The 25,311-nt window shown below is 50.4% G+C and overlaps 1 protein-coding gene across 4 annotated transcripts in view; it reads right to left on the bottom strand.

Annotated features, from left to right (window-relative positions):
- Zer1 (zyg-11 related cell cycle regulator) overlaps positions 1–25,311 on the bottom strand; it is a 41,548-nt gene that overhangs the window by 1,531 nt on the left and 14,706 nt on the right. For 3 of the 4 annotated variants that reach the window (XM_040745069.1, XM_040745068.1, XM_040745070.1), the window contains 14 exons: positions 15,062–15,312; positions 13,406–13,556; positions 12,843–13,279; positions 12,399–12,575; positions 10,363–10,477; positions 10,099–10,245; positions 9,644–9,817; positions 6,413–6,628; positions 4,917–4,958; positions 4,693–4,812; positions 4,065–4,180; positions 3,234–3,437; positions 2,144–2,241; positions 1,382–1,484 (listed from right to left, as the gene is read on the bottom strand). In XM_040745069.1, the coding sequence (XP_040601003.1) occupies positions 1,382–1,484; positions 2,144–2,241; positions 3,234–3,437; positions 4,065–4,180; positions 4,693–4,812; positions 4,917–4,958; positions 6,413–6,628; positions 9,644–9,817; positions 10,099–10,245; positions 10,363–10,477; positions 12,399–12,575; positions 12,843–13,279; positions 13,406–13,556; positions 15,062–15,219 (2,258 nt within the window). In that variant the 5' untranslated portion in view covers positions 15,220–15,312. The remainder of the gene's footprint in view (positions 1–1,381; positions 1,485–2,143; positions 2,242–3,233; positions 3,438–4,064; positions 4,181–4,692; positions 4,813–4,916; positions 4,959–6,412; positions 6,629–9,643; positions 9,818–10,098; positions 10,246–10,362; positions 10,478–12,398; positions 12,576–12,842; positions 13,280–13,405; positions 13,557–15,061; positions 15,313–25,311) is intronic. The other variant, XM_040745071.1, reaches the window with a different exon arrangement.

The raw sequence follows: 25,311 nt of genomic DNA, 5'->3' as shown, positions 1-25,311 counted from the left end.
CTGGGATCCCACTCCTGGGGCCCCGCAGCTGCCTGACAAACCTTAAGAGAGACCCTGACAGTGGCTGGCAGAGCCCCCAGGAAATAGTGCGGGTGGCTGTGAGCCCTGCCATTGCCCTCGACTTGAGAAAGGAGTCCTACAAGCAGCCAGGCCTGAGCTCCTTTCCCCTACACACCAGCCCACTCTCTCAGTGCAAGTCCACGAGGAGCCCAGATAAGCACCAGTCTGGAGATCTGCACAGACAGCACGCTGGCTCCAGGCCTTGGTGTCCCAGCTCACCCTGCTCCCCATTGCTGGTGTTGTGAACTTGCACTGCTTGCCTGCTCAACAAGAAGCCTCTGGGTTTGAAGGCTGCTAAAAGGCTGCATCAAGGCCTTTTGAGAAGGAGATGCCCAAGGCCATTCATTCCTTGATGCCAGAAGAACCTGCTGGCTCAACACATCTCAGGCCTCAGGGTGCTGAGAGGACTGATAAGCCACGCCTAGTGACTGGCAAGTCCTAGGATCCTTGTTTGACGTTGATTGCCCAGGCCCACTGGTAAGAAATCTGCAGATGAGGCCTGTTCAGTTCTAACACTTTTCAGGGGACTCCTGAGGAAGACTGAGTTCGGGGACTAGTCTGTCAGTTAATACCGAAACAGTGCCGGCACCAAAAATAATGGCAGAGCATATTCTGGGGGTGGGGGGTAGGGTTACCTGAACCTCAGGCTACACTGTGCTTAGAATTATAGTAAAGGCCTACCCTTCCAACTAGAATAGATCAGGAGAGAGGAAGGTCAATCCAATGATACTAACTAGCCAGAGGGAGGGACAATCAGAGCTGCTGCTCAACACTCAACAATGAATCCCTTGGACACAGAAGTCCAGTGAGGGCTCTGGCATACCCCAACCCTAACACTGGGGTGTGTGTGCGTGTGTGTGTGCGTGTGCACGGGCACGCACGGGGTGCGTACATGCTATGGATGAGGCCTTGCACATGTTAGGCACGTGCTGTACTACTGAGCTTCATTCTAGCCTATCGAAGGGCACCTTCCCTGGTGACCCTCACACTTGCGTCCAGATACACTAGCACTGTGCACATGTGGCTCCAGAATATGCCTCACCACACTGCTCAAAGATAATGTGGAGTTCTTGCTAGTGCTGAGCAACAAGGAGGGCTCTCTGTGGGAATCAAAAGAAGCCAAGCGAATGGTTGAGGGCAGATAAGCTCTGCCAACAGTCGACCTCTTGTCTCTGTCATGGGTGAACGACAGAGGCCCCTGATAGACAACCATACACTGTGTGCTCCACATTCAACCCTGGGTGGCCCCTGGGAACTTCTGCCACTCCCCTTGCCCTCCACGTCAAGGTACCTAGACAGGAACACAAGGTTTGCCTCTTACCGGGCCATCTCCTTGGTTTCCTGCCGCGCAGTGGCCATCTTGAGCAAGCCCCGCAGCAGGGGCATCCCACCTTCTTTGATCAGCAAGGGGCAGTACTTGTCAGCTACAAGACAGGAGCAGGTAGCTGAGCACGGGTGGCCTTCTACCCGTCTGTGCCCAGACACCCACTGTGCTGCCACAACTGCTCTCAGTGGCTGCCTGAGGGAAGGACACCACTGGAAGCAGGGACAAGCCCACCCATTTCCTAGGTCCACCTGGATGGGAACATGGGCAAGCCTTGGGAGAGACACTTCCCTATTGTGGTCGAATGCTGTTACAGTTTCCCCAGAGTTTGTCCTATGGAAAACATCATCCTAACCATAGGCCCAAAGCATGACATCCCTCTGAGAGGTTTGTATCATGACACAGGTTCTCAGGGAGTTTTGGAAAAGGAGTCCCCAGGCAGCAGCTTGCATTATGACATTGCTAGTAAGATAGCCCCTGGTGACTGTAGTAACGATCCAGGCTGGAAGCACAGGTGTCCTTCTGGAAAGTTCACTCACACGTAGGGGGGCAAGTGTGAGAACGGCACACTGGTACAGCCGGGTGGCCCTGTGGTGCAGCGGGGCTAGCCACCACACCGGCATGCCACCAGTGCCAGAGTGCAGAGGACTGCTCTCAGACACAGACCAACACTAACTCTGTGCCCTCCTGCACGCCAGCTCCCTGTGGACATGCTGTTCTCATCTGAGAGGGTGTCTAAACAGAGGGGGAGGCACTCACGATAGACAGACACCAGGTTGTACAGGGCCCATGTGGCCCAGTGCTGACTGACTGGAGAGATGCCCTGAGGAAGCAGGCGGAGAATCGGCTCAAAGGACCTGGAGGAGAGAGGCGGCTGTTACCCCGAGATCGAGACCAGGGAGGATGTAGCATTTTCTCCTCCCTGAGCTCTCTAGCCTGCAGGGTCCTAAGGGCAGCATGGGCAACCCTGTGGGATACCAGGGGCCCTGCTGTAGGCTCTGCCCAGGAGCTTGCTCCAAAGAAAATCAGTCATAATAGAGGGAAAAGGGCAAAAAGCTGGGGGTCTCAGCGACCCCTGAGAGAGAGGCAAGCTGTGGTGATAAAGGGAGAAGCCCTGGAATCACCTACAGCGACTCTAGGCCAGGCTGCAGCTCCAGCCTCCCCCCCCAAAAAAAAATCATATCAGCAAAGTCTCAGAGAGGCCGAGACTCACTGTTCTGTCCCTCAGAGGGGCCCTGAGACTTACCATCCTGTCCCTCAGAGGGGCCCCTGAGACTTACCGTCCTGTCCCTCATAGGGCTCTGAGACTTACCGACCTGTCCCTCAGAGGGGCCCCTGAGACTTACCGTCCTGTCCCTCAAAGGGCCCCAAGAATCAGCAACCTGTCCCTCAGAGGGGCCCCAGGAATCAGCATCCTGTCCCTCAGAGGGGCCCCAGGAATCAGCATCCTGTCCCTCAGAGGGGCCCCAGGAATCAGCATTCTATCTCCCAGGGACCCGGGACCCGATCAAAGCTGCACATCTTAGTTCATCCCCCAAATGAGTATTTAACTTTTAATGACCGGCTACACACACACAGCACACACACAGAGGTAGAAAGGGTGATTGCAATCTACTCACAGTATAGTAAGAACTAAAGTCAACCCGATGGGGGCATGATTACAGGTGACTTGTGTTTTGCTGTGTATTCAGCTCTTTATCAGGCATGCATTAAACACAAACCTTGGATTCACACAGGGGTTAATAAGTGGGAAATGTGTCCATCATACACACGAGGGAGAGAAATTACTTTAGAGGACAGGACCACAGCACTCTGGGACAAGCAGGTTTTGACTCTCCATGCTGTGTACCTTCCCATCTCAAACCTGTAGTTGATATTTCTTCGGGAGTTGATGTCCCAGCTCTGGATGGCTGCCCACATACGTTCTTCCACCTCTGCCCTCTGGGGCTCACAGACACCCCAGGCCTCGGGCCCATCGAACATGATGTGGGACAGGACACCACAGGCATTATAAGAAACCTCAATGCCGTCGGCCTTGCTTTCCAGGAGGTTGCTACCAGGAGGAAGAAGGAAAAATCCATCATTCACTCATGGATGATAACCCAGACACCCCACGCCAGAGGCGCTGTCACTGTGACTCTGATGGATGGTTCCGCCTCCTGCCCTAGGGTTACAGGTGTGTGCTACTGGGACTCAGCTGGAAACGACTTGGGTCTTTTGTTTGTTTTCAGGGTCTCATGTAGTTCAAGCTGGCCTGGAACTTGCTATGTCGTCAAGATTTCTGCTTTGTTCTCCAAGTGCTGGGATTATGAGCTTGTGCCACCATATCCAGCCACTTGTTATTCACAGACTCCTTCAAAAATGGACATGACATTACTGCCATCTGCGGCAGGTTGAAAGAGTAAGAAAACACATAAGGAGCTAAGAAATGGCCCAGAGGTTAAGAACACACATTGCTCTTTCAGAGACTGGAGCTAGGTTCCCAGGGAGACCTGGCCTTTATGGGCAACTGCACGCATGGGCACATACCCATCCCTCACACTACATCAACTGAAAACAAAAACCACAATACAGATAGAAAGCAGTGTCAATAACAGAGACCTAGCCTGAGCACAGTTGTGGTCGCACATAGACTACACACTGCTGTCTGGAGCTTCCTGGCAGCTGAGGGATCACCAACCTGAAGACGCTGATGAACTGGGAGGTCATCAGCTGAGGTCTCAGCTCCTTCACCTCTGCCACATTCCCCAAGAGTCCTAGCATGTTCCGGTGCAGCTCCTGCTTCTCTGGGAACTCCTGGGTAACGACAGCCAGCAAGGCCTTGGTACTCGATCATTTACCGACATTTCTACCCTGAAGGCTGTGTGGGCACCTGTCTCAATGGCCCTTCCAGACACAGGAGGTACAGTAGGATGACCCCAACTTCCTAGTGCTCCCATGACTGTGGGACAAGTGTGGTTCCATTTGCCACAGCTCAGAAAAGTCCTGGGGAGCCCCTTGGAAGCTAGAGCAAGAAACGGAGACCTACCTTCCGGGCAGAACTGTATTTAGTTGGCAGGGAATGGTCTGTGGGCAGTTAGGGCAGACTGCTGTGAAAAAGGCAGGTTCGCTGGCAGAAGGGATCTCAAAAGGCCCAGCTGGGTGGCATAGCCAAGGGGGGCTGGTGGTCTCCGACACTTCTCTTAGGGGCAAACACTGTGTGTGGCCTTGAATTGCTTATGCCCTGGGTGTCCACAAGAACCTTGCATGGGATCGCACTTGTATGGGTAGCAGCCTGTGGGATGGGTGGCAGCTCGGCCAATGCCTACCTTGAGGCAGTCGAGAAAAAGTTTCATGCCATTGAAGTTGAGGAACATCTCGCAGTTGTCGGGTGTCTCGTCTGTGATGTTCCACAGGGCGCTCCAGGAGAACTCCATGACCTGGTCACACTGTGGGGGAGGCACAGCTCAGTTGTACCCTCCTGAGAACACACAGTCAGCCCTGGCACAGAAGCCTCTGGGGGTGAGGGCAGAGTGTATGAGGCTCTCCTTACCGTCTTGTCCAGCAGCTTCTTCTGGATCAGCTTCAACATGGTCTGTAGGAGAAAGGCTGCCTGAGGTCAGGGCTCCAACAGCCCCGGAGTGCAGCAGAGAGTGCTACTGGCTGTCCCAGGCAACACAGCCTGGCAGAGTCCAAGGCTAGTTTTTTGGAGGCTGTTTGAAGGGGTCGAGTAGCCTCCCCTACTATGGGCTGCACTTTCCCAGGGACAAAGCGAGGGTGGCAATTGACCCATCTAGGCCCTGCCTCTTCCTTTCCTTCCATATTTATCCTGCCCCGGGTGCGAAGCTGGAAATTTATTCCCACTAGGCCAGGAAGGTACAGTGACGGAAGGGCCAACCCTGGTCTTTTCCACAGAGATTTCTGAATTGGAGCTGAGTGAAAGTAGTTTAAAGACAGAGAAAGCCACACAATCATAATCAACAGTCTCATTAAGAAATTCTTCTGGCCGGGCGGTGGTGGCGCACGCCTTTAATCCCAGCACTCGGGAGGCAGAGGCAGGTGGATCTCTGTGAGTTCGAGACCAAGCCTGGTCTACCGAGCGAGTTCCAGAACAGGCTCCAAAACAATACAGAGAAACCCTGTCTCGAAAAAAAAAAAAAAAAAACCAAAAAAAAAAAAAAAAAAAAAAAAAAAAAGAAAGAAATTCTTCTGGCCAGGTAGTGGTGGTGCATGCCTTTAATCCCAGCACTCAGCCAGCCTGGTCTACAGAGCTAGTTCCAGGACAGCTGGGCTGTTATACAGAGAAACCCTGTCTTGAAAGGAAACAAACAAACAAAAAACAATTTTCTGGTTGCCAGGCAGTGGTGGCACATGCCTTTAATTCTAGCATGTGATAGGCAGATATCTGTGAGTTCAAGGCCAGCCCGGTCTACAAGTGAGTTCCAGGACAGAGAAACCCTGTCTTCAAAAAACAAAACCAAACAAAATTCTTCTGAGGTGGTCATGGTTGTACATGCCTTTAATACCAACACTCAGGAGGAGGGAGGTGAATCTTTCTGAGTTTGAGACCAGCCTGGTCTACATATCAAGTTCCAAGCCAGTCAGGGCTACATAGAAAGACTTTGTCTCAAAAAAAAAAAAAATTAAACAAACAAACACCTCTTCTGGGAGAATTTCAGAGACCACTCTGTGTTAGGATGGCCCAAGTTCAAGTCTCAGCACCCATGTGAGATGATGCATGGCACCCTCTAACTCCAGCTCCGGGTGGGTCAAACAACTCTGGCCTCCACCAGCGCCCACTGACACACACACACCCGTAATTAAAAATAAGTCAAGGGGAAGAAAGAAAGTATTCAAAGTGCTGGTAGGAAGCTCGGTGCCGGGCACTTCCCTAGCACATGCCAGGCCTGCACGCAGTCCTTAGCAATGCTCTCCTCCACCGCACCCCAGGGTCCACCCTACGCCTTTTCCCTCCCCTTCTAGCCCAGCCCATGTCTCCAGAGGCCTCACTCAGAGGACAGGATGACAAGGGCAGGCGAGCACACGTACCACCACGAAGCCCATCTTGCCCACCGCCTCCTTGTGGTCGTTGTCCACCTGGCAGACCAGGGCATTACACAAGTGCACGGCAATGCGCTGGATTGACTCGTCCTGCCGGGTGGGGCTGAGGATGCCAAGCAGAAGTTCATTCACCCGGCGGTACTGGAACTCCAGTTCCTCGGGGATGCTGAAGTTGCAAAGGGTCAGACAGCAGTTCCGCTGCACCTGGGCCAATTTAGGAGGCAAGGAGAAAATGCTCAGGCAAAGATTTGTAGCGAGGCTCCAGGCAGAGGCCACCCAGAGCTGGGGAGGCTTTCTGGAGGAGCAAGCTACCAGTCTCTTTTTGTTTGAAGATTTCTGAGATAGAGATGGGGGGGTCTCACATAATCCAGGCTGAATTCAAATTCACTATGTAGCCAGGGCTAACATCAACTCCTACCCTTCCTGCTTCAGCCTCCCAAGACCTGGGATCACAAGTATGTACCACCAGGATCAGCTATGCCTTGTTGTCTTGCTTTTTACTTCTATTGAGGTTATTCTAAAAAAGTTTTCAAAAACATGAAATTTTACAGCATATATAACTGTAAAAAAATACCCATGTTACTACTATCTATGCCAAGAACCAATACTGTCAACACCCAAACTCCCTCCCTTTCTACCCTTCCCAGTGAGCCATAGTCCCTGTTTAGGACTGCTTACAAGGTCAAGTGTTGTTACATGCAGCTGAGATGTACTCATTTTCATTGTAGCATAGTATTCTCTCAGTTTACCTATCAATTCTCAGGCGAATAGACTTTGGCTTCTGTGCATAATGTATCACACATGCTTTCTGATGTCCGTAACACAGCTGCACTAAGGTGCACATGCTGGGGGAGCTCTGCTCTTAATGTTCCTGACAGGGTCTTATGGAGTCCAGGCTGCCTTCAAACACAGCTGAAGATGACATGAACTTCTGGTCCTCTTGCTTCCACCAAGTCTGGCTTCCTTGAGGACTCTCTGGATCACAAAGTCTAAGTGTACACGTATTCCTGGTACTAGATAATGCCAGGCTGTTTTCTGTGTCTGTGTCTGTGTTGGCTTGCACTCCCACTGGCAGTAAACAGGCCTTCTCGGTTGCTCTTTCCCAGCCTGCACGTTTATGATGATCACTGATCATCATTTAATCTCATTTCCTTTCTTTCCAAACATACATTCTAGATTTTAAAATTTATTTGTGTATGTGAGTGTTTTGCCTGTACCATGCCTTGTGCTCAAGGAGTTCAGAAGGTGTTGGCCTGGAGTTACAACCAATTGCGAGCCGCCAAACTAGTGCTAGGAATAGGACCTATGTCCTCTGCAGGGGTAACAAGTGCTTTTAACCACTGAGCCATATATGTAGCTCTGTTTCCTTCCTTCCTTAATACCGACATTCATCATGTTTTACTGACCACACTGTCCAGAGAATATGGTTCCTTAGTCAACGTCTTGGGTGCCCCCCATTTATCATACACACATGCATGCGCACACATACTTTTTGCAGTGATTGGAATTGAACCCCGAACTTCATGCCTTGTGTATGTGCTCCATCACTGAGCTATGTACCTGGTCCAAAGTATTATAATGTGAGAAAAAGTTTATTTAAAAGTTTCTTCTTCTTTTTTAAAATTTTTACTTGTCCTGGAACCACTCTGTAGACCAGGTTGGCCTTGAACTCAGAGAGGCAGTACCCTGCCTCTGCCCTGGCCTTACTTTAAAGTTTAAAGGTAACCCCGTACAATGTTTATATGCTACTGCCTGTGCAGAAAGCTACTAGAGTCCAGCAGGCAGTGGTGGTATATGTCTTTAATCCCAGCACTTAGGAGGCAGAGACAGGCGGATCTCTGTGAGTTCAAGGATAACCAGAGCTGTTACACAGAGAAATCATGTCACACACACAAAAAAGTAGTGTCCTAGCTCCTTTATTTTCCTCATTTTAATTTTATGAATGTTGATTTGCTAGCTTGTATGTCTGTGTGTCACATGCATACAGTGCCCATGGAGGCCAGAAGAGGGTGCTGCATCCCCTGGTACCAGTGCTTGTAATTTGTGAACCATCATTCCATATCCCATTTCCTTTTGTTTTTCAAGACAGTCTGTGCCTGTGCGTGTGCCTGTGCATGTGCGTGTGTGTAGTCCTGGCTGTCCTGTCACTTGATTTGTAGACCAGACTGGCCTTGAGCTCACAGAGATCCACCTGCTTTTGTCTACTGAGAGCTGCGATTTTCCTTTTGAGACAGGGTTTTACTCTGTAGCCCAGACCCCAATCCTTTCCTCAGTCTCCATCACAAGCAAGAGCCTGATTCCCTGCCTTTCCCTTCTTTGGTTTGAGCCAAGTCTTCAAAGCAGAAATTGTTTGTGGGACTGGAGAGATGGCTCAGCAGTGAAGAGCACTGGCTGCTCTCCCAGATGACCTGGGTTCAATTCCCAGCACCCACATGGTGGCTCACACCTGTCTATAACTCCAGTTCCAGGGCTTCTGACACCTCACACAGACATACATGCAGGCAAAACATCAATGAACATTAATAATAATAATAATAATAATTAAAAATATATACAATTGTCTGCATATTCACACCCCATAGAGGTGAGCATCCATATTACATAAACAGCAGCAGCATGGTGCAAATGACCTATTTACGAAATTCTCATGCACAGACTAAAATTCAGAATAAGGTATGTCAGCCGGGCGTTGGTGGCACATGCCTTTAATCCCAGCACTCGGGAGGCAGAGCAGGTGGATCTCTGTGAGTTCGAGGCCAGCCTGGTCTACAGAGCGAGTTCCAGGACAGCCTCCAAAGCCACAGAGAAACCCTGACTCGAAAAACCAAAAAAAAAAAAACAACAGAATAAGGTGTGTCAGTGGAAGGCTTAAGTGGTGGAGCTTTAGGCGGATTTCATGTCTTGGCATCTGTAACTGCTCTATGGTGAATGTTCCTTTATTATACTTAAAAAACAGTCTCCCCAACAGTTATAGGGACAGAGGGGCAGAGGAGATGGCACATCTGAAACTCAGAAGGCAGAGGTGGGGTGGCTATGGCAGAGGCCAGTTTCTGGGGCCCTTGTGTGCCAGGGACAGGTTTCTGGGACAGCAGCTGTGCCAGGGAAACTGGCAAAGGCCACTTAAGCCCAGGTAAGCCTGGCAGACACACGTCTGGGACCCTGGGCAGCAGAAGGGGTTCCTGGGCCAAAGCATGCAGGCCACGGTAGATGGGGGCTCACCGTCACCTCCTGGTAGGACTCCATGCCGTTCAGCACGACCTGAATGACCTGCCTGCGCAGTTTGACACTCTGCTCCGCGCGGTACTCAGAGTTGGTCAGGTAGAAGAGGGCAGCACTGCCGGTCACTTGAATGTTCTTGTCATACTTGTGGCACTTGAGGGCTGTGATGACCAGCTGTGTGAAGACAGGGTGGGGGCTGGGGCTGGAAGTGCTGCCAGAGTCAGGCAAGGACAGCCTGGGTTCTGAGTCACCATGGCTCCTCTGGGAAAGGCTGACCCTGGCCCTGCACTCCTGGGTAGATGTGGAGGAAAGCAGGACCTAGGGCAGGGCCTGAACCAGTTGGCAGGGGTGTCAGGCAAGGCTGCCTACTCCCTTGGGATCAGGAGTGGGTACAGAGGGACAGAGGAGGATGGCAGGGCTCTCTGAAAGCCTGGGGACTTGGGGTCTGAGCTGACCTTCAAGGCCCGCAGAAGCTGGTTGCAGCGTTCAATGCGTGCAATGTCAAATAGCAGGTTGATGGCCCTGGAGGTGATCTCAGGTCGGTGCTCTGTGTAGGCCTCGATGGCATTCAGTACCTGCTCTTCGTTTTTGTCACCGCTCACCTAAAGATGGAAAAAGTTCAGAACAACCCGGAAGAGGCCAGGTAGTGGGAGCCCAGACGCAGCAGTGCTCCAGTACCCGGCCACTTTCTTCCTCCCACGCCATACCCCTTCTCTTACTTTGTAGGCTGGAATGTGTGTGAGGCGACACAGGGAGGTCTCAAAGAGCCCAAGGAACTGCAGTGGCCTCTTCAGAGCCCGGAAAGGCATGATGCTGCTCTTGGAAGGGTCAGTGCTGGGAAGAGAGCATTCCAGAGTCAGCAGGCTGGCCAGAGCTGCCAGGGCTGCCCTACGGATGAGCTATTTCATTGATGGAGAAACAAGGGCTTTTAGTCTCATCCTGCCCCTGCCCAACTCACTAAGTAGCTAAGACTGGCCTTGAACTCCTGGCCCTCCTATAGGCACAGGCCTGTTCTATGCTGTGCTGGGGATGGAGCCCAGGGCTTTATGCATGGCAGGCAAACACTTACTACCTGACACATTCCCAGCCCCCACCTCTTGATGGAAGGGTGGGAAGGACACAGTGTAGAAGAACATGGAATGGGAACTGCTATCACCGGCACCTATGAGGGGTTTTACCTGCCATTCTAACAGGGACACATCTCACCAACAAGCAAAGATAAGCGCCTTTGCCACACGCCACTTATATGGCTGAGGGAGGGCATGAGGCCAATTATAGCAGCTGGGCTGGAATTAGATCTCACCAGCAGTGCAGAGGCACACATCAACCATGGCATCACCTGGGGAGCAGCAGGACAGCCTTCCTGCTGTTCCCTGACACACCATCATGCCTTTGGCCCCCAAGTCTTGTGCATGCTGACCCCATCCTGCAATGTGATCTGTTCAACAGACTCAGAATGGTGTGAGGCAGTTCGAGTGTGCATTTCCCAGGCCAGTGTCCAGAATGACTTTTCTATCCCCACCGGCTCACATGGGCCACAGTGGGCAGAGCCTGACTTGCTTCTTTATTTATGCTAATTTATTCAAAGTGTGTGTATATGTGCTTGTGTATACTGGAATGTGAGCACTCATTTGGAGGAAATCATCAGACAGTTTGTAGGACTGGGTTCCAGGGACAGAACTCAGGTCATCAGGTTTGGTGTCAAGCACCTTTACATGCTGAGCTATCCTGCTGGCCCTTGACTTTTTTTTTTTTTTTTAGTTGATTATTTGGGCTGGAGAGATGGCTCAGAGTTTAAGAGCACTGACTGCTCTTCCAGGGGTCCTGAGTTCAATTCCCAGCAACCACATGGTGGCTCACAACCATCTACAATTCAATCTGGTGCTCTCTTCTGGCATGTAGGCAGATCATTGTATATGTGATAAATAAATAAATAAATATTTAAAAAATTGATTATTTATTTTAATTTTATGGGTATGTGATGGGGGATGTCATTCTGTAAATATGTTTCTCTTATTGGTTGATGAATAAAACACTGTTGGCCAATAGGGGAGCAAGATACGTGGGTCTAGGAGAGGAGGAGGATTCTGGGAAGTGTAGGCACAGCCAGTTACCATGTAGGACGAGAGAGGAGTAACATGTCTCCAGAGATTTCTCTGGCAAGATAAGACCATGTGGAAATACTTAGACATGAAATGGGTTAGTAATTAAGACAGAGCTAGTCAATAAAAAGCCCTAGTCAACAGCCATTACATTTATAATTAATATAATGTCTTGTGTGCTATCTGGGGACTGAAGCAGCAGCAGGACCCAGGCGGCTGGCAGAAGAGTTGACATAACAAGTGTGGGTATTTTTGCCTCCATATATGTTGTACTCTGTGTGTGCCGGGTGCCTGCAGAGGCCAGAAGAGGATGTCAAGTCCCTTGGAAGTAGACTAACACAGACAGGCTGTGAGTCGTCATGTGGGTGCTGGGACTCAAGCCCAGGTCCTCTGGAAGAGCAACAAATGCTCTAAACCGCTAAGCCATCTCTCTAGCCACCCCAGCCCCCTTTTGAAACTATGCAGCCCTAGCTGGCCTTGAATTCACAGGGCTGAGTATTCTGACTCTGTGTACTAGGATTAAAGGTCTGCCTCACCGTGCTGAACTCATGGGCTTGCTTCTTATCTCTAGCACCCAGCACATACATGGCACAGGGTGCTTAGTTAGAGCGTGGTAAATGACATCCTCCGAGCAGCTACAGCCGGGTACCCACCTGTTCTGCCCTGCTTCCTCATCCATCTTGGAGATGCTGCAGTTCTCTAAGATCATGTGGCCAGAGATGTCCAGGGACATCAGGTTCCCCAGCTTCTGCACCAAGAGGCTGAGCACTTTCCGTGTCAGCTTGAACTTGTAGTAGCTGGAGAGGCGGTCTCGGGAGATGTCCAGGTGGCTGGAAGACAAGCAGGGGCCTGAGGTCAGGATCTGGTTCCTCCAAGTCACAGCAGGGGAGGGGCCATGCCTGCCACAACTTCCCCAGGGAATTCTGGGAAAAAGCCCTGCTGGGACTTAGGTGCCTTATATCATCCTCATCCAGCCAGAATATGTGATCTAAGGAGTGGGCTCTGTCCCCATGCTCCATGCAAGGGTTCCCTCTCTCCCACACCTCTCTCCCGCCTTCTGCCCTCCCCTCCTGTGGGATGCTGAGGGAGCAGCTCACCGCAGCTTGTGCAGCTGGGTGATGACACGGATGTGCTCATCTGACAGGTCCATGTTGTAGAGCACAAGGGACATCAGACTGTCCTTCCACTGTGTTAGGAAGGTAGCGTCGCTTGTCTGGATGCCTGAGAGGTCCAGGGCAGCCAGTGAGTTGAGTGGCCGGAGCAGTGACTCCACAGGGACACCGTCAATCATGCGGCCCAGGTTGAGGAAGCGCAGGCGGCTGAAGCCTTCGAAGGTGAAGTCCTTGACCAGAACTTGGCAGGTAGGGTTGACGAGACACTCGTCCTCACAGCCCCCTGGGTTGTCTTCCTCATAGAAGATGTTGGCACAGCCGAAGAGGCTCAAGGACACCAGACTGTGGCTGAAGCTCCGCAGTGTCTGCAGGCTCTTGGCGGACAGCTTCTCGCAGTTGGTCAGGTAGAGCTCCACCAGGTCCTGGAGCAGCACATCGGCCTCAGCGCCTCTGCCCACCGTGTGCCACCCCAGGCTGGCTTCGGGGGAGGGGCAGGGGCAGGGGCAGGGGCAGGGGCAGGGTCCGCACAGTAGGGAGAGTGATCTCACCTGCTTTCGAATGGCCTCCAGGTCCTGGTCCTGCACCAGGTCCTCTCGGAGGTGGATTCGGGTGAGGCGAGTGCTGCGGGGGTCTGAGAAGAGGCTGAAGAAAGTCTCATGCGGCTCAAAGGTGCAGGCAGCACTGACCAGCTCCACATACCTGGAGAGACGCAAGCCTAGCTCAGGGAGTGCCTACGAGTCTGGGCTGCCTTCTGAACCCACACTAAGTGCCTGAGGGTTTAGGAGATCACCCAACAGTCAGCTTAGGGTCCTCTATTCACAGAACCTGCTTAGACTCTGACTATACCATATGTTTCAGGAGACAGGAACCAAAAGGTGGTCCTCAGGTTGACCTCCTGGGACAAAAGGGGCCTCTTACCATCAAAGGCAAGTCCCAAGCACTTCCCGTCAGCAGCCTAACCCTGAACCTCCACACACAGCACGTGGGCCTCCTCTTGGCAGGCACAGCCCAGCACCAGATCGGCCCTACCTCAGTCACAGCCCCACCACCGTCCAAATATATCTTTTCTTAGTAGCCTGCTGGCATCTTATCAGCCCCTTCCAGGGCATGCGAATTCAGTGAAAATGGTTTTGAGCTTACAGCTGGGTGCTAGGCAGAGAGTGAGTCTTCAGTGTAACCTACCTAGCAGGATACTAGTTTATGCTGAATCCAGGGCTAGGGGCTGCGAGAGATGGCTCAGCTGTTAAGAGTACTTGTTCTTAGGGACTGGAAGGAGTGGAGGGAGGGGAAACTTGGGTCAGGAAGTAATGTATGAGAGAACAGAAGTTTTATTTTTTTAAAAAAGTGTACTTTTTCTTACAGAGGACTAGTATTTAGTTCCCAGCACCTACATGGTGGCCCCTTTAAAAAAGGAAAGTGCCAGGCATGGTACAGCACACCTCAAATCCCAGCACTCGGGAAGCAGAGGCAGGCGGATCTCTGAGTTTGAGACCAGCCTGGTCCAGAGCGAGTTGCAGGGCAGTGAAACCCTGTTTGGCTCTAATACTCCCAGCTGGAAACTCCCATGTAACTCTAGATGTCAGTCTTGTCACCTGGAGAATGCACTGGTGCTAAGTAGATACAGTGTTTAGCATCATGCCTGGTCCACATCAAATGCTGAGGAGACCATTCCGAGCTCAGTCCTCAGGCTCCATGTGGTTATGAGCTCTCTGATCCTAACCGGTATACACTTCCGCATTCAGGGAATGTATAAAGATCATCTGGGTGATTCAATCCCTGAACAGGTCTGTTGTTCTGGTCTTAATACACATGTATACACACATGTCCATGTGTACTTAGTTCAGAAGTACAGGCACAGGTGTGAGCACACACACAGGGTAGCACACAATGCCCTGATTTATACGTGGGATTTTAAACTAACTCATCCCTAAACACACACATGCTGCTTCACACACATGTTCTGTGCCATATAATCCTACATGTATAGATATCCATTCCTTCAAGTGTCCCACCTGTGCACAAACGCCACTGCATACGCAACCATATCTCCATGGTAACATATGTATCATTATTGCCCCTTAACTGTCACACTCACAGCCACTTCCCCTTGTGGGGTCTGAACATACAGTCATGGTCTTCAGCTCACACTTCACCCCCACATTTGGCTCCAACCCTGCCCCGGTCCTGGGGAGTCCCTTGCTTACTCATTGACCAGCTGGTCACAGATTTCACTGGGCAAGAAGATGTCTGGATGCAGCCGCAGGGTCTCCTTGTCCAGCAGGTATCCCAGGGTGCCATCGAGATTCCGGAGACAGAAGTCAGTACAGAGGGACATCAGGGACTCAGGCGTGTCGGATGCCATGCTGGGAGAAGGCAGGTGACCACTCTAGGACAAGGGCCCACAAGGGCAACTAGGAATTCCCAACACTCACAAGATCATTGGCAGAGCCACAGTCTGGGAAGGAGAGAAGGAGAAAAGAAGCCAAATGAGCTGCAGATAAGAGCCTGTGTCTACTCTTTGTGTGGGGAAAGGGAAGCCCCATCTACCACCCTCAAATGAGCACCTCAGAAGGCTTCATCAAGCTGTAACCCAACACTTGGGAGGCAAAAGCAGGAGTATCAGGGGCTGGAGAGATGGCTCAGAGGTTAAGAGCACTGACTGCTCTTCCAGAGGTCCTGAGTTCAATTCCCAGCAACCACATGGTGGCTCACAACCATCTGTAATGAGACCTGGTGCCTTCTTCTGGCCAGCAGACATACATATAGGCAGAATACTGTATACATAATAAATAGATTAATTAAAAAAAAAAAGCAGGAGTATCAGGAGTTCCAGACCAGCATGAGCAAGTCCCTGACTCACAACAAAAGCCGAATGTTATCCAGTCACAGAAGGGCCCCATGTAACATGGGGCCATGCTACCTGAAGAAACCAATTATAAAGATTACAACACAGTCCATGGAATATGCAGCTGCAAAAGGCAACTCTACACAGACAGACAGAGACGAGTGACCAGGGGAAATGGGAGTGACCGCTCTGGGAGGTGGGGTTTTCTTTGGGAGTGAGGACAGAGATGGATCCACACAGAACTGGATTCTTTTTTTTTTTTTTATGTTTCATGTATTATCTGTTTTTTTCTTTTTTAAGATTTATTTATTACATATATAGTGTTCTGCCTACATGCCAGAAGAGGGCACCAGATTGAGTTGCAGATGGTTGTGAGCCACCATGTGGTTGCTGGGAATTGAACTCAGGACCCCTGGAAGTGCAATCAGTGCTCTTAACCTCTGAGCCATCTCTCCAGCCCCAGAACTGGATTCTTTAAATGGCTGGAATACATGGTCTGTGAATTCACTCACATTGTTACTTTATAAAGTGGAGTCTTGAGGGCTGTAGGGATGGCTTGGTAGTTAAGAACATCATCTACTGCTCTTGCAAAGGTCTTGGGTTCAATTCCCAGACCCTACACGGTAGCTCACAATTGACCAGAATTCTAGCTCTAGGGGCACGCAGGGACCACAGAGCTCAGGAAAGAAACCTGATCTCCTAGAATTGGAATTACAGATGTTTGTAAGATGCAATGTGGTGCTGGGTACCAAACCCAGGTCCTCTGCAAGAGCAAATAAGTGTTCTTAACCACTGAGCCAGTTCTCCAGCCACTCTCCTAAAAATTTCTTAACAGGCCTTCAAAGTGCAAACTACGCCGGGCGTTGGTGGCACATGCCGTTAATCCCAGCACTCAGGAGGCAGAGGCAGGCGGATCTCTGTGAGTTCGAAACCAACCTGTTCTACAGAGCTGAGTGTCAGGACAGGCTCCAAAACAATACAGAGAAACCCTGTCTGGAAAAACAAAACAAACAACAACAAAAAGTACAAACTATAAGGGAGAAAAGATTAAACTTGTATGCACAGGGGTGAAGAAAGTTCTGATCACACACGTATTAAAGTCAATTGGAAATACACTACAAGCCCTAAGCAAAGTAAAGGGCCTGTTTCACAGAAAGATAGAGTGGGTTAGCAATGTGCCTGCAATCTCAGCACTTGGGAGGAACTAAAGTAGTGGATCAAGAAGCTTGATTCTAGTCAAGGTAACATAATGGAGACTCAGGTGAGGGACAGGGGAAAGGGAGGAGGGGAGGAAGAGACGGGAGTCACCGCGTATCTGGTCCTTCCTGATTGGACCCATAGGTGTCCTCACTGTGAACTCTCACATTTTTGCTATAATTCAGTAAAGAGATTAAGGTGGTTGGTACCAGTCAGGCTCGATGGTGCACTCCTTTAGTCCCACATATTCAAAATACATAGGAAACATTTACAGACCAGTAAGGAGAGAAGCATCCGGTGCATCAGCAGAAAGGGGCAGAGACCTAACAGGCACCTCCTGAAGGACGATCGCCTCCTGAAGGGCACTCATCTTGCTCCCACAGTATCAGGGAAATGCACACCAACCCACAATGAGATGCCATTTCCCACCGCCAGCCAGCTCAGCGGCACACACCAAGCACTGTGAGTGAAGATACGGAACTGCTAGTGGTGTGTAAGTGGTGTGAGCCGAGACTAACAAGACAGTTAAACAATACCGACTGAGGCTGAGCAGCAATGTGCTTTCAAGAGTTAGCAAGTGTGCCTGCAGGAACATACCCAACAGAGCTGCATACGCAAATGCACAACCAGGCCAGTAAGATGGCGTGTGGGTAACCGTGCTTACCATGCAAGCCTGAGGACCTGAGTTCAAGCCCAGAACCCACAGCTGAAGAGACAACAGACTCCCAGAAGTTGCCCTCTGAGTTCTACTCAGAAACTGTGGCAGGTGTACACACCTACTAATAAATAAAACTTTTTAAAGGTACACCAAATGTTCCCAGCAGTATTTTTTTGGTGTTGTTTTTTAAGACCTGTTTCTCTGTGCAGCCCTGGCTGTCCTGGAAATTGCTTTGTAGACCAGGCTAACCCTGAACTCAAGAGATCTGCCTGGCTCACAGCAATATTCTATGTAATGGCCCCCAAAAGAAGAGACTCTTGAAGGCCCACCCACATTGCAATGGATAATTACAATATATTTATTTACTGCTTAATTGCCACACTGCAGTGAGAACACAGTCAACAACTTGGATGACCCTCACAGTGTGACAAGGAAGTCAGAAACAAGAGGACATTGCGTTTGTTGCAGGTGCATTCCCTTCCACTAACACATAGGGAAGTCTACTCTGGGATGGGACTGCTTCCTTGGCAAGGATGTGTGTGTAGGGTTGAGCACCTGAAAGGAAGTTTTTGGATTTGGATGAGCTTCAGGTCATTCCTCTGAGTGAACCTACAGGTGTCTTCACTGTGAACATTCACATGTATGCTATCATTCAGTAAAGAGATTAAAAATGGCTGGCACCAGCCAGCTATGGTGGTATATGCCTTTAGTCCCAGCACTCAGGAGGCAGAGGCAGGTGGATCTCAGTGAGTTCAAGGCCAGCCTGGTCTACATAATGAGTTCCAGGACATCGAGGGCTACACAGAGATACCCTGTCTCAAACATAAATAAAAACACAATTGGCACCAATGGAAGGGACCCCCACTTGAAAGAGATCTGGATGCACCCTAGTGATAAGCCAGTTCATATAGTATCAATAATGGCTGCATCGACTGCAAACGTATATTGTACTTAGGTTAGCAAGAAACAGTTCCTGGGGGCTGGAGAGATGGCACAGGGGTTTAGAGCATGTACCACTCTTGCAGAAAACCTGTGTTGGTTTTATCATGCAGATATGTGGGCTGTGTGCAAGTACTATACACTATGTATATAGACAACTTGAGCATCTGTGGATTTTGGTACCCAACCCAGGGATCAATCCCCTGTGGATACTGAACTTCAGAAAAGTTTTGGTGCTCTGGAGATGTACTTCAGTGATAGAGCCCATGCTAACTATGTATGAGACTTTGGGCTCAATCCCTGGCATCCCCCCAAAAGTTCATAATCTGTGGTTAGACAGATGTCTGTTCTGACTTTATTCTGTAATTCACTGGGAAACAATGTCACCTCTGCAGATCACAGTGTCCTCATCTGCAAAGATGAAGATAATTCTCCTGCCAGGGCTGGAGGAGCTGAGGAGATAAGAGGCTGGGGTTATGTTTGACAGATAAAGAAACTCAAGCTCAGAGACTCCAGGCTACCGTGTACAAACCAGTCTCTTTAGTGCCGTCAAAGCATCTTTGATGGTTCTCAACCTATGGGCACAACCCTTTGGGGTCAAACAACCCTTTTACAGGGGTCGATTAAGACCTTCTGTAAACACAGATACTTACAGTAACAAGAGCAAAGTTACAGTTATGAAGCACAAATAATTTTATGGTTGGGGTCAGCACAATATGAGGAGCTGTATAAAGGGTCGCAGCTCTAGGAGGAAGGTTCCAAAGGGGTGTGGGCTCAGCACTACCCAGCTTTGGGGCACCCTGTGTCCACTCCTTAGCCTTCTAAGCTTCTCAGGACATGGAGCAAAAAAGACAACATTGCCTGCACTGGGGAGGCTGAGATAGGAGGATCACAAGTTCAGAACCAGCCTGAGCAACTTAGTAAAACCCTGTACTAGTAAAATAAAAATGTGGGGTGGTTCAGTGATAGAGCACTTGTCTAGCATGTGTGAGACACTGGGTTCCATCTTCAGCGGGAATCAAAAATCAGCTATTCTTTTGATGTTTTTTTAAAGATTTATTTTAATTTTAATTTTTTTGGTTTTTCAACAGGTTTCTCTGTGTTCACAGCTCTGGCTGCACTGGAACTTGCTTTGTAGACCAGGCTGGTCCCGAAATCACTGAGATCCGCCTGCCTCTGCCTCCCAGTGCTGGAATTAAGAGCGTGCGCCATAATGCCCGGCTTCATTTTATTTTATGACAGGACCTCACTATGTAGACCTGATTGGCCTGGAACTCTCTAGAAAACCAGGACAGCCTTGAGCTCACAGAGATCTTCCTGCTTTTTCTGGAATTAAAGGCCCGTGCACTATGCCGACTCTAGACATCATCTTACGTGTACCGTGTGCGGAGGGAGGGTACATATATATGAGCACACACATGGAGGCCACAAGAGAATGACAGATCCCAGAGCTGCAGCTACAGGCCCATGCCAGTTGCTTGATGCAGGTGCTGGGAACTGAATTCAAGTCTCTGTAAGACTAGCATGCACTTTTTTTAATAAGTCAAATTTTCCCTTAGTTTTATTTATATTATTTCAGATATATAAGTGTTTTGCCTTCATGGACGCCCATGTACAATACGCATGCTACGTGCCCCTGAAGGTGAGAAGAGGGCACTGGATTCCCTGCAACTGTAGTTATGGATGTTTGTGAGCCACCATGTGGGTGCTGGGACTCAAAACAAGTACTCTAACTTCAGAGCCATCTCTGAGGCCCTGCTATTTCTCTTTTCTTTTTTTTCATTAAAGGCAGACATGATTCTCACTGCCACTTCTCTCTCCTGACAAGCTGCTCTCGCTTCTATATCAAGCAGGGCCTGTTTTCCCCAGACCCAGGCCTCCCCCAAGGCCCATGTTTCAGCAGCCCCCTTGGCGGTGTGACTCTCTGGGGATGGCACAAACGGTGGCGTTGCCGGGGCCTCAGCATGACCTTCCTTACTTGCAGGTCTGCCAGACTCAAGAGCCTGGGCCTTCTTCCTGCTGGCACACGGGGAAGTGGCATAGCCAGGTCAGGCCTGCTGGGGACCAGTTTTCTGTCCTCCTCAGCCTACCTCCTTCACTGGATGGCAAGAGGCCCTAGGCCTAGCCACCTGCAGCCCCACACCCAGTTCCTTGTCTGTCTACTAGGACTGTCCAATTCCAACCAATGATTTCTTCTACCCCTGAAGAGTGTCCCCTGTAACTACCCATCCACATTCATGTCTTGCCTCTACAAAGCATCTCCTGGTCAATCAATGTACTGAGTTCTCTTACTGAACCCTCTCTACCATCCCAGTGTTCAGGGAGGCATGGCTGCTCTGCTTGGATGTTTCTGTTGAGGGTCCATCCAGGTTCCAGTTTACTCCTCCTGCTTCCATGGTAGAGAAGGAGATGCCAGACTGTCTCTTTCCTTCTTTCTTTAAGATTTTTTGTTTTTCGAGACAGGGCTTCTCTGTGTAGCCCTGGTTGCCCTGGAACTCACAGACCAGACTTGCCTTAAACTCAGAGATCCACCTGCCTCTTTTTCAAGTGTGCGCCGCCACACCTGCAGATTATCTGTTTCCTCAGTGCTCCCTCTAACTAGGGACCTAACCATGAACACCTGAGGGCATGGGTCCTCTACTGAGCAAGCCAGACAGGGTCCTGCCTGTATGAACCATCCCAGCACTAGAAAGAGACAGCCACCTAAGAACACATACAGTCACGTCACTGGGACGGTGCTCTGAAGGACAGGGCAGGGCCTGTGCCCAATCTGCGTTTCAGTGTCCTGGCTAGCTCTGGAAGTGGGAGGAGGAAGATCTGAGCAGCGGCTGAGAGGATGGGGTCAGAGTAGCTGGCACCAAGAGCCCAGACCACGGCTACGGCTAATGAGCCCAGGTGGTACTGAATACCAAGCAAGCGCAGAGCCTGGGGGAAGGGAAGTCTCAACAAATGCCCATGGCAGAAGCCACAAAGGCCTTGAGGGATGTGAGTCTCATGAGGCTGAGCGGGAGCTCACCATCCCCAGAACACTCGGAATCCCTCCGGGCCACAGCAGAGCCTCGAGGCTGGCTGGGAGAGAGCCACCTTTTCCATTGTCTGCAGTGCTGAGGACAGACCCCAGGAGCTACCCTGCTCTAGCTGGGCTGCGAACGTGGAAGGGTCACCAAAGGCCTCCAGAGGACAAGCTGGGTGAATGTAGCCGCCCGTGTCCACCTCCTCGAGGAGCTGAGCCTGCAGCTGTGGAGAAGGGGGTGTCCGGGGTGAGCTGAGGAGGACGGAGCTGCCCTTGTCTAGTAGCAAAGCTGGAGGGCTCTGCACTCTCAGGGCAGGTTCCAGCCATCTGGAATTCTGGCACCTGGGGACTCTGATATTGTTAGACCACCAGAGAACCCCGTGTCTCTTTTCTTACAGGCTCTCTAGAACACGCAGAGGGAAGGGCGGTGGGAGAAAAGAGCGAGAAAAACAACAGCAGCCCAGGCAGCCGCCCTCGCTGGCTGTACCACCTCCATGCTGGGTGCTTCCAGACGGATACCCAGCTCCTTCCAGAATTTAGTTCCTACAGTGTCTTATTTAACCAGCCAGACATCACAGCCCCGTACCCTGTACCAATAGAGAGCTATTCATTTGCATAACAATTTGTCTCTGACCCTCCCCCCAGCTGCCAGCTCGGGAGGACTGGCGGCTTGCACTCACGCCCACATCCTTGGTGCCTACTAGTGCCTGGCATTTAGGCCGAACAAAGGTCTGCTGTTGCCAGGATTACCTCACGATGGTACTCTGAGGTAGAAACTGCTACTCATTGGCTGATGAAGATACTAAGGCCCACAACTAACACAAAAGTAGCCTGAGATAGCAACTGACTTTAGGTAGGGATGTAAATCTAAACTCATCACTCACATCTTTCATTCACCCAACCATCCAGCTAGAGAAATAATGACCAATGTTCATAGGAAGGAACAAGGGGTCCCAGCAACATCCTGACACCCAGAGGACACAGTCTGGGGAGCCAGAGGATCTGACCCTTGGAGCAGTGCCCACCCTGTGAATGAGCTCCCCAAATAAATGCCCTATTTCCAGGGCATTTGCTTCCTAGAAGGGAGTGGGCACTGGGCTAGAGATCAGGGACAGAAAGCTGCTGTGAAGACAGTGCAGACAAGTTTGAGGGGGTGGGAGGGTGAGAGTGGTGCACTGAGGACTAAGTCTGCAGGGCACTATGCTGGGAAGACAGGGAGGGAGGAAGGCACATCCCCGCTAGGTTGCTGGTATCTCTCGTGATAAAGAAACAATGAACAAACTGTGCGTGGTGGGGCATTGGGGCAAGCCGAGGACCACACCACTTGGGTTCTGTTTGTGCAATCAAACTCACTAATGCCTATACTGCTCCCCTCATCCTCACAGGAGGCGGGGTCCTACCTCCAGCCTGCAGGTGTGGCAGCGGAGGCTGTGCGCCAAGCGTCTGCACAGCAGCTCTCCACTCATCAGGTCAAGACAGAGTTGCAGGCTCTCCAGCTATGCTCTGAATGGTGCCACCCACGCTGTCCTATGCAAGCCTCACTTTCCCTTTCCCTTCTGTGCTACCACTATCTCCTCACAGCTCCGTGATTCCTGGCACACTGACTACAGATGGTCTGGTTTTGTGGTTGTGATTCCAGGAGGACCATGGACCAACGGTAGCAGCTTCCTAAAAGCAGGGACCCTTATAAGTCACAGGACCCCCACTATACAATAAATGAATGACAGGATAGCTGGGACCCAGTCTGTCTTGACATCTCTGGGATTACACGTGCATGTCACCACATGTGTAATCCTTTTTTTTTTTTTTTTTTTGAGACACGGGCTCTTTGTGTAACAGCCTTAGCTGTCCTGGAACTCACTCTGTAGACCAGGCTGGCCTCGAACTTACAGAGATCCTCCTGCCTCTGCCTCCTGAGTGCTAGGATTAAAGGCCACCATACTGGTTTTTTATGTGGGTGCTGAGGATCGAACTCATGTCCTCATGCTTGTAAGGTTTTACTGTTTGAGCCATATCCCTAGCTTTTTGCTCATTTCTGAAGCCAGGAAACCAGCACCAGTGAATGAACCAGATTTGAAGTCGGTCGACAAAGCTGACTCTACACTACAGGGGTCTCTGAACTCACATTTTTCGAGTCAAGAATTGCAGAAGCACTGAGGCTAACCAAAACCACTGAAAGCAGAGGTCAATGAGATGGCTCAGCAGTTAAATGGTGTCTCATTCATCTTCCCACACTCTCCAGAGTCAGCAGGGGCAAGAGGACACCATCCTTTCTCAGTGTAAAAGTGGGAAGAACGAGGTCCAGAGGGAAGAAAGGATTCAAGCAAGTATATACAATAAGTGGTTAGAGAACTATGCTAGGCCTTGGTTTACCAGGTTGCTAGTTTGGGGTTCTGGTCTTAGAAGCTTTCTGTCATTTAAACTCTAGTCTTCTAAGTGTACTAACTCTACACGTTTATGTTTTATTTTTGCAATGCTTGGAATGGACCCCAGTGGTTTATGAATGCTAGGCAAGTATTCTATCACATCCTCTGTCCCCTGCCCTTGCATTTTCAAACCCTTGGCCCTGCTCAGCCTATGACCCAGGCCTGATGATTGCTCAGGCTCAAGGGGTGAGGAGGAAAAGTCTGGGCTGTTCTCCTCAAAGGCTGCAAATTGTCAGCCTGCGCCAGGTACCTCCAGGATCCGCAACCTCTGCCTGAAACCTGACCACACACTCAATGCCACTGCAAATCATCAGATAGCACTATCAATTTGTCTGTTAATATGACAGCAGGGGGGGTTTGGGGCTTGATTTTAAAAGTCCTCATTGAGTCAGGCATGGTGTAACATATAATCCCAGGACTCGGGGCAGTGGCAGATGAATCTCTGTGAGTTCAAGACCAGCCTGGTCTACATAGTGAGTTTGAGGCCAGCCTAGTCGACATGCAACTGCCTCAAAATAAACAAACAAATAAAAAGGCAAGTACCACCAGCTGGAGTTGATGACCCGTGTCTGCAATCCCAGCTCTTGGGAGGCTAAGGAGGACTGCTAGGGTCAGCCTAGCTTCAGAATGGGATCTTGTCTTAAAAAAACCACACACACACACACACACACACAAACCAACAACAAAAACAAACCAAGGCCCCTAGATGACACACCATTACTTTTATCAGCGAGGGGTGCCTCCTCCAGGATCCCTACAAAGTCTATGAGCTGGGGACCCAGGCAGAGCGGGTTATAGGGCTGTAGTAGACAGACCCTTACTGTCATATGCCCCGCCCACACTGCCACACATGCAATCCTATTCTACTGATGGAAAGATATTCTAACAACCAGGAAACAGTAGTGTGACATGACTTGCCTACAGTGCTGTCTTTTTTGTTTTTCGAGACAGGGTTTCTCTTTATTGCTTTGGAAGCTGTCCTGGGAGTCACTCTGTAAACCAGGCTGGCCTCGAACTCACAGAGATCCTCCTGCCTCCGCCTCCCGAGTGCTGGGATTAAAGGCTTGCGCCATCAAAGCCTGGCCCGTGCTGTCTTTTTAAAGATTTCTGTCACTGATGGTCAGTACAGAAAGCAAAAGGGCACTCAGAACACAAGGCCAAAGTACAACGGTCATTTGTCACCTCGACATATTTGCATTTTCTCCAACATTTCAACAACCACAAGTCAACCCTGCATCACACGGCTGCCTCTAACCGGCTCCCTGTTGTTTTCTGCACTCAGCTGACTTCCTTGCTGTCCACTCTGCCTCCTTCACTCGGACCCACGCAGGTTCTCTTTGAACGGGCTGTTGAATGCTGTGCCCACAGATAGCATA

Source organism: Mesocricetus auratus, unplaced genomic scaffold (genome assembly GCF_017639785.1).
Source record: "Mesocricetus auratus isolate SY011 unplaced genomic scaffold, BCM_Maur_2.0 Super-Scaffold_100004, whole genome shotgun sequence".
NCBI lineage: Eukaryota > Metazoa > Chordata > Mammalia > Rodentia > Cricetidae > Mesocricetus > Mesocricetus auratus.
This window is presented reverse-complemented; position numbering and strand designations above follow the sequence as displayed.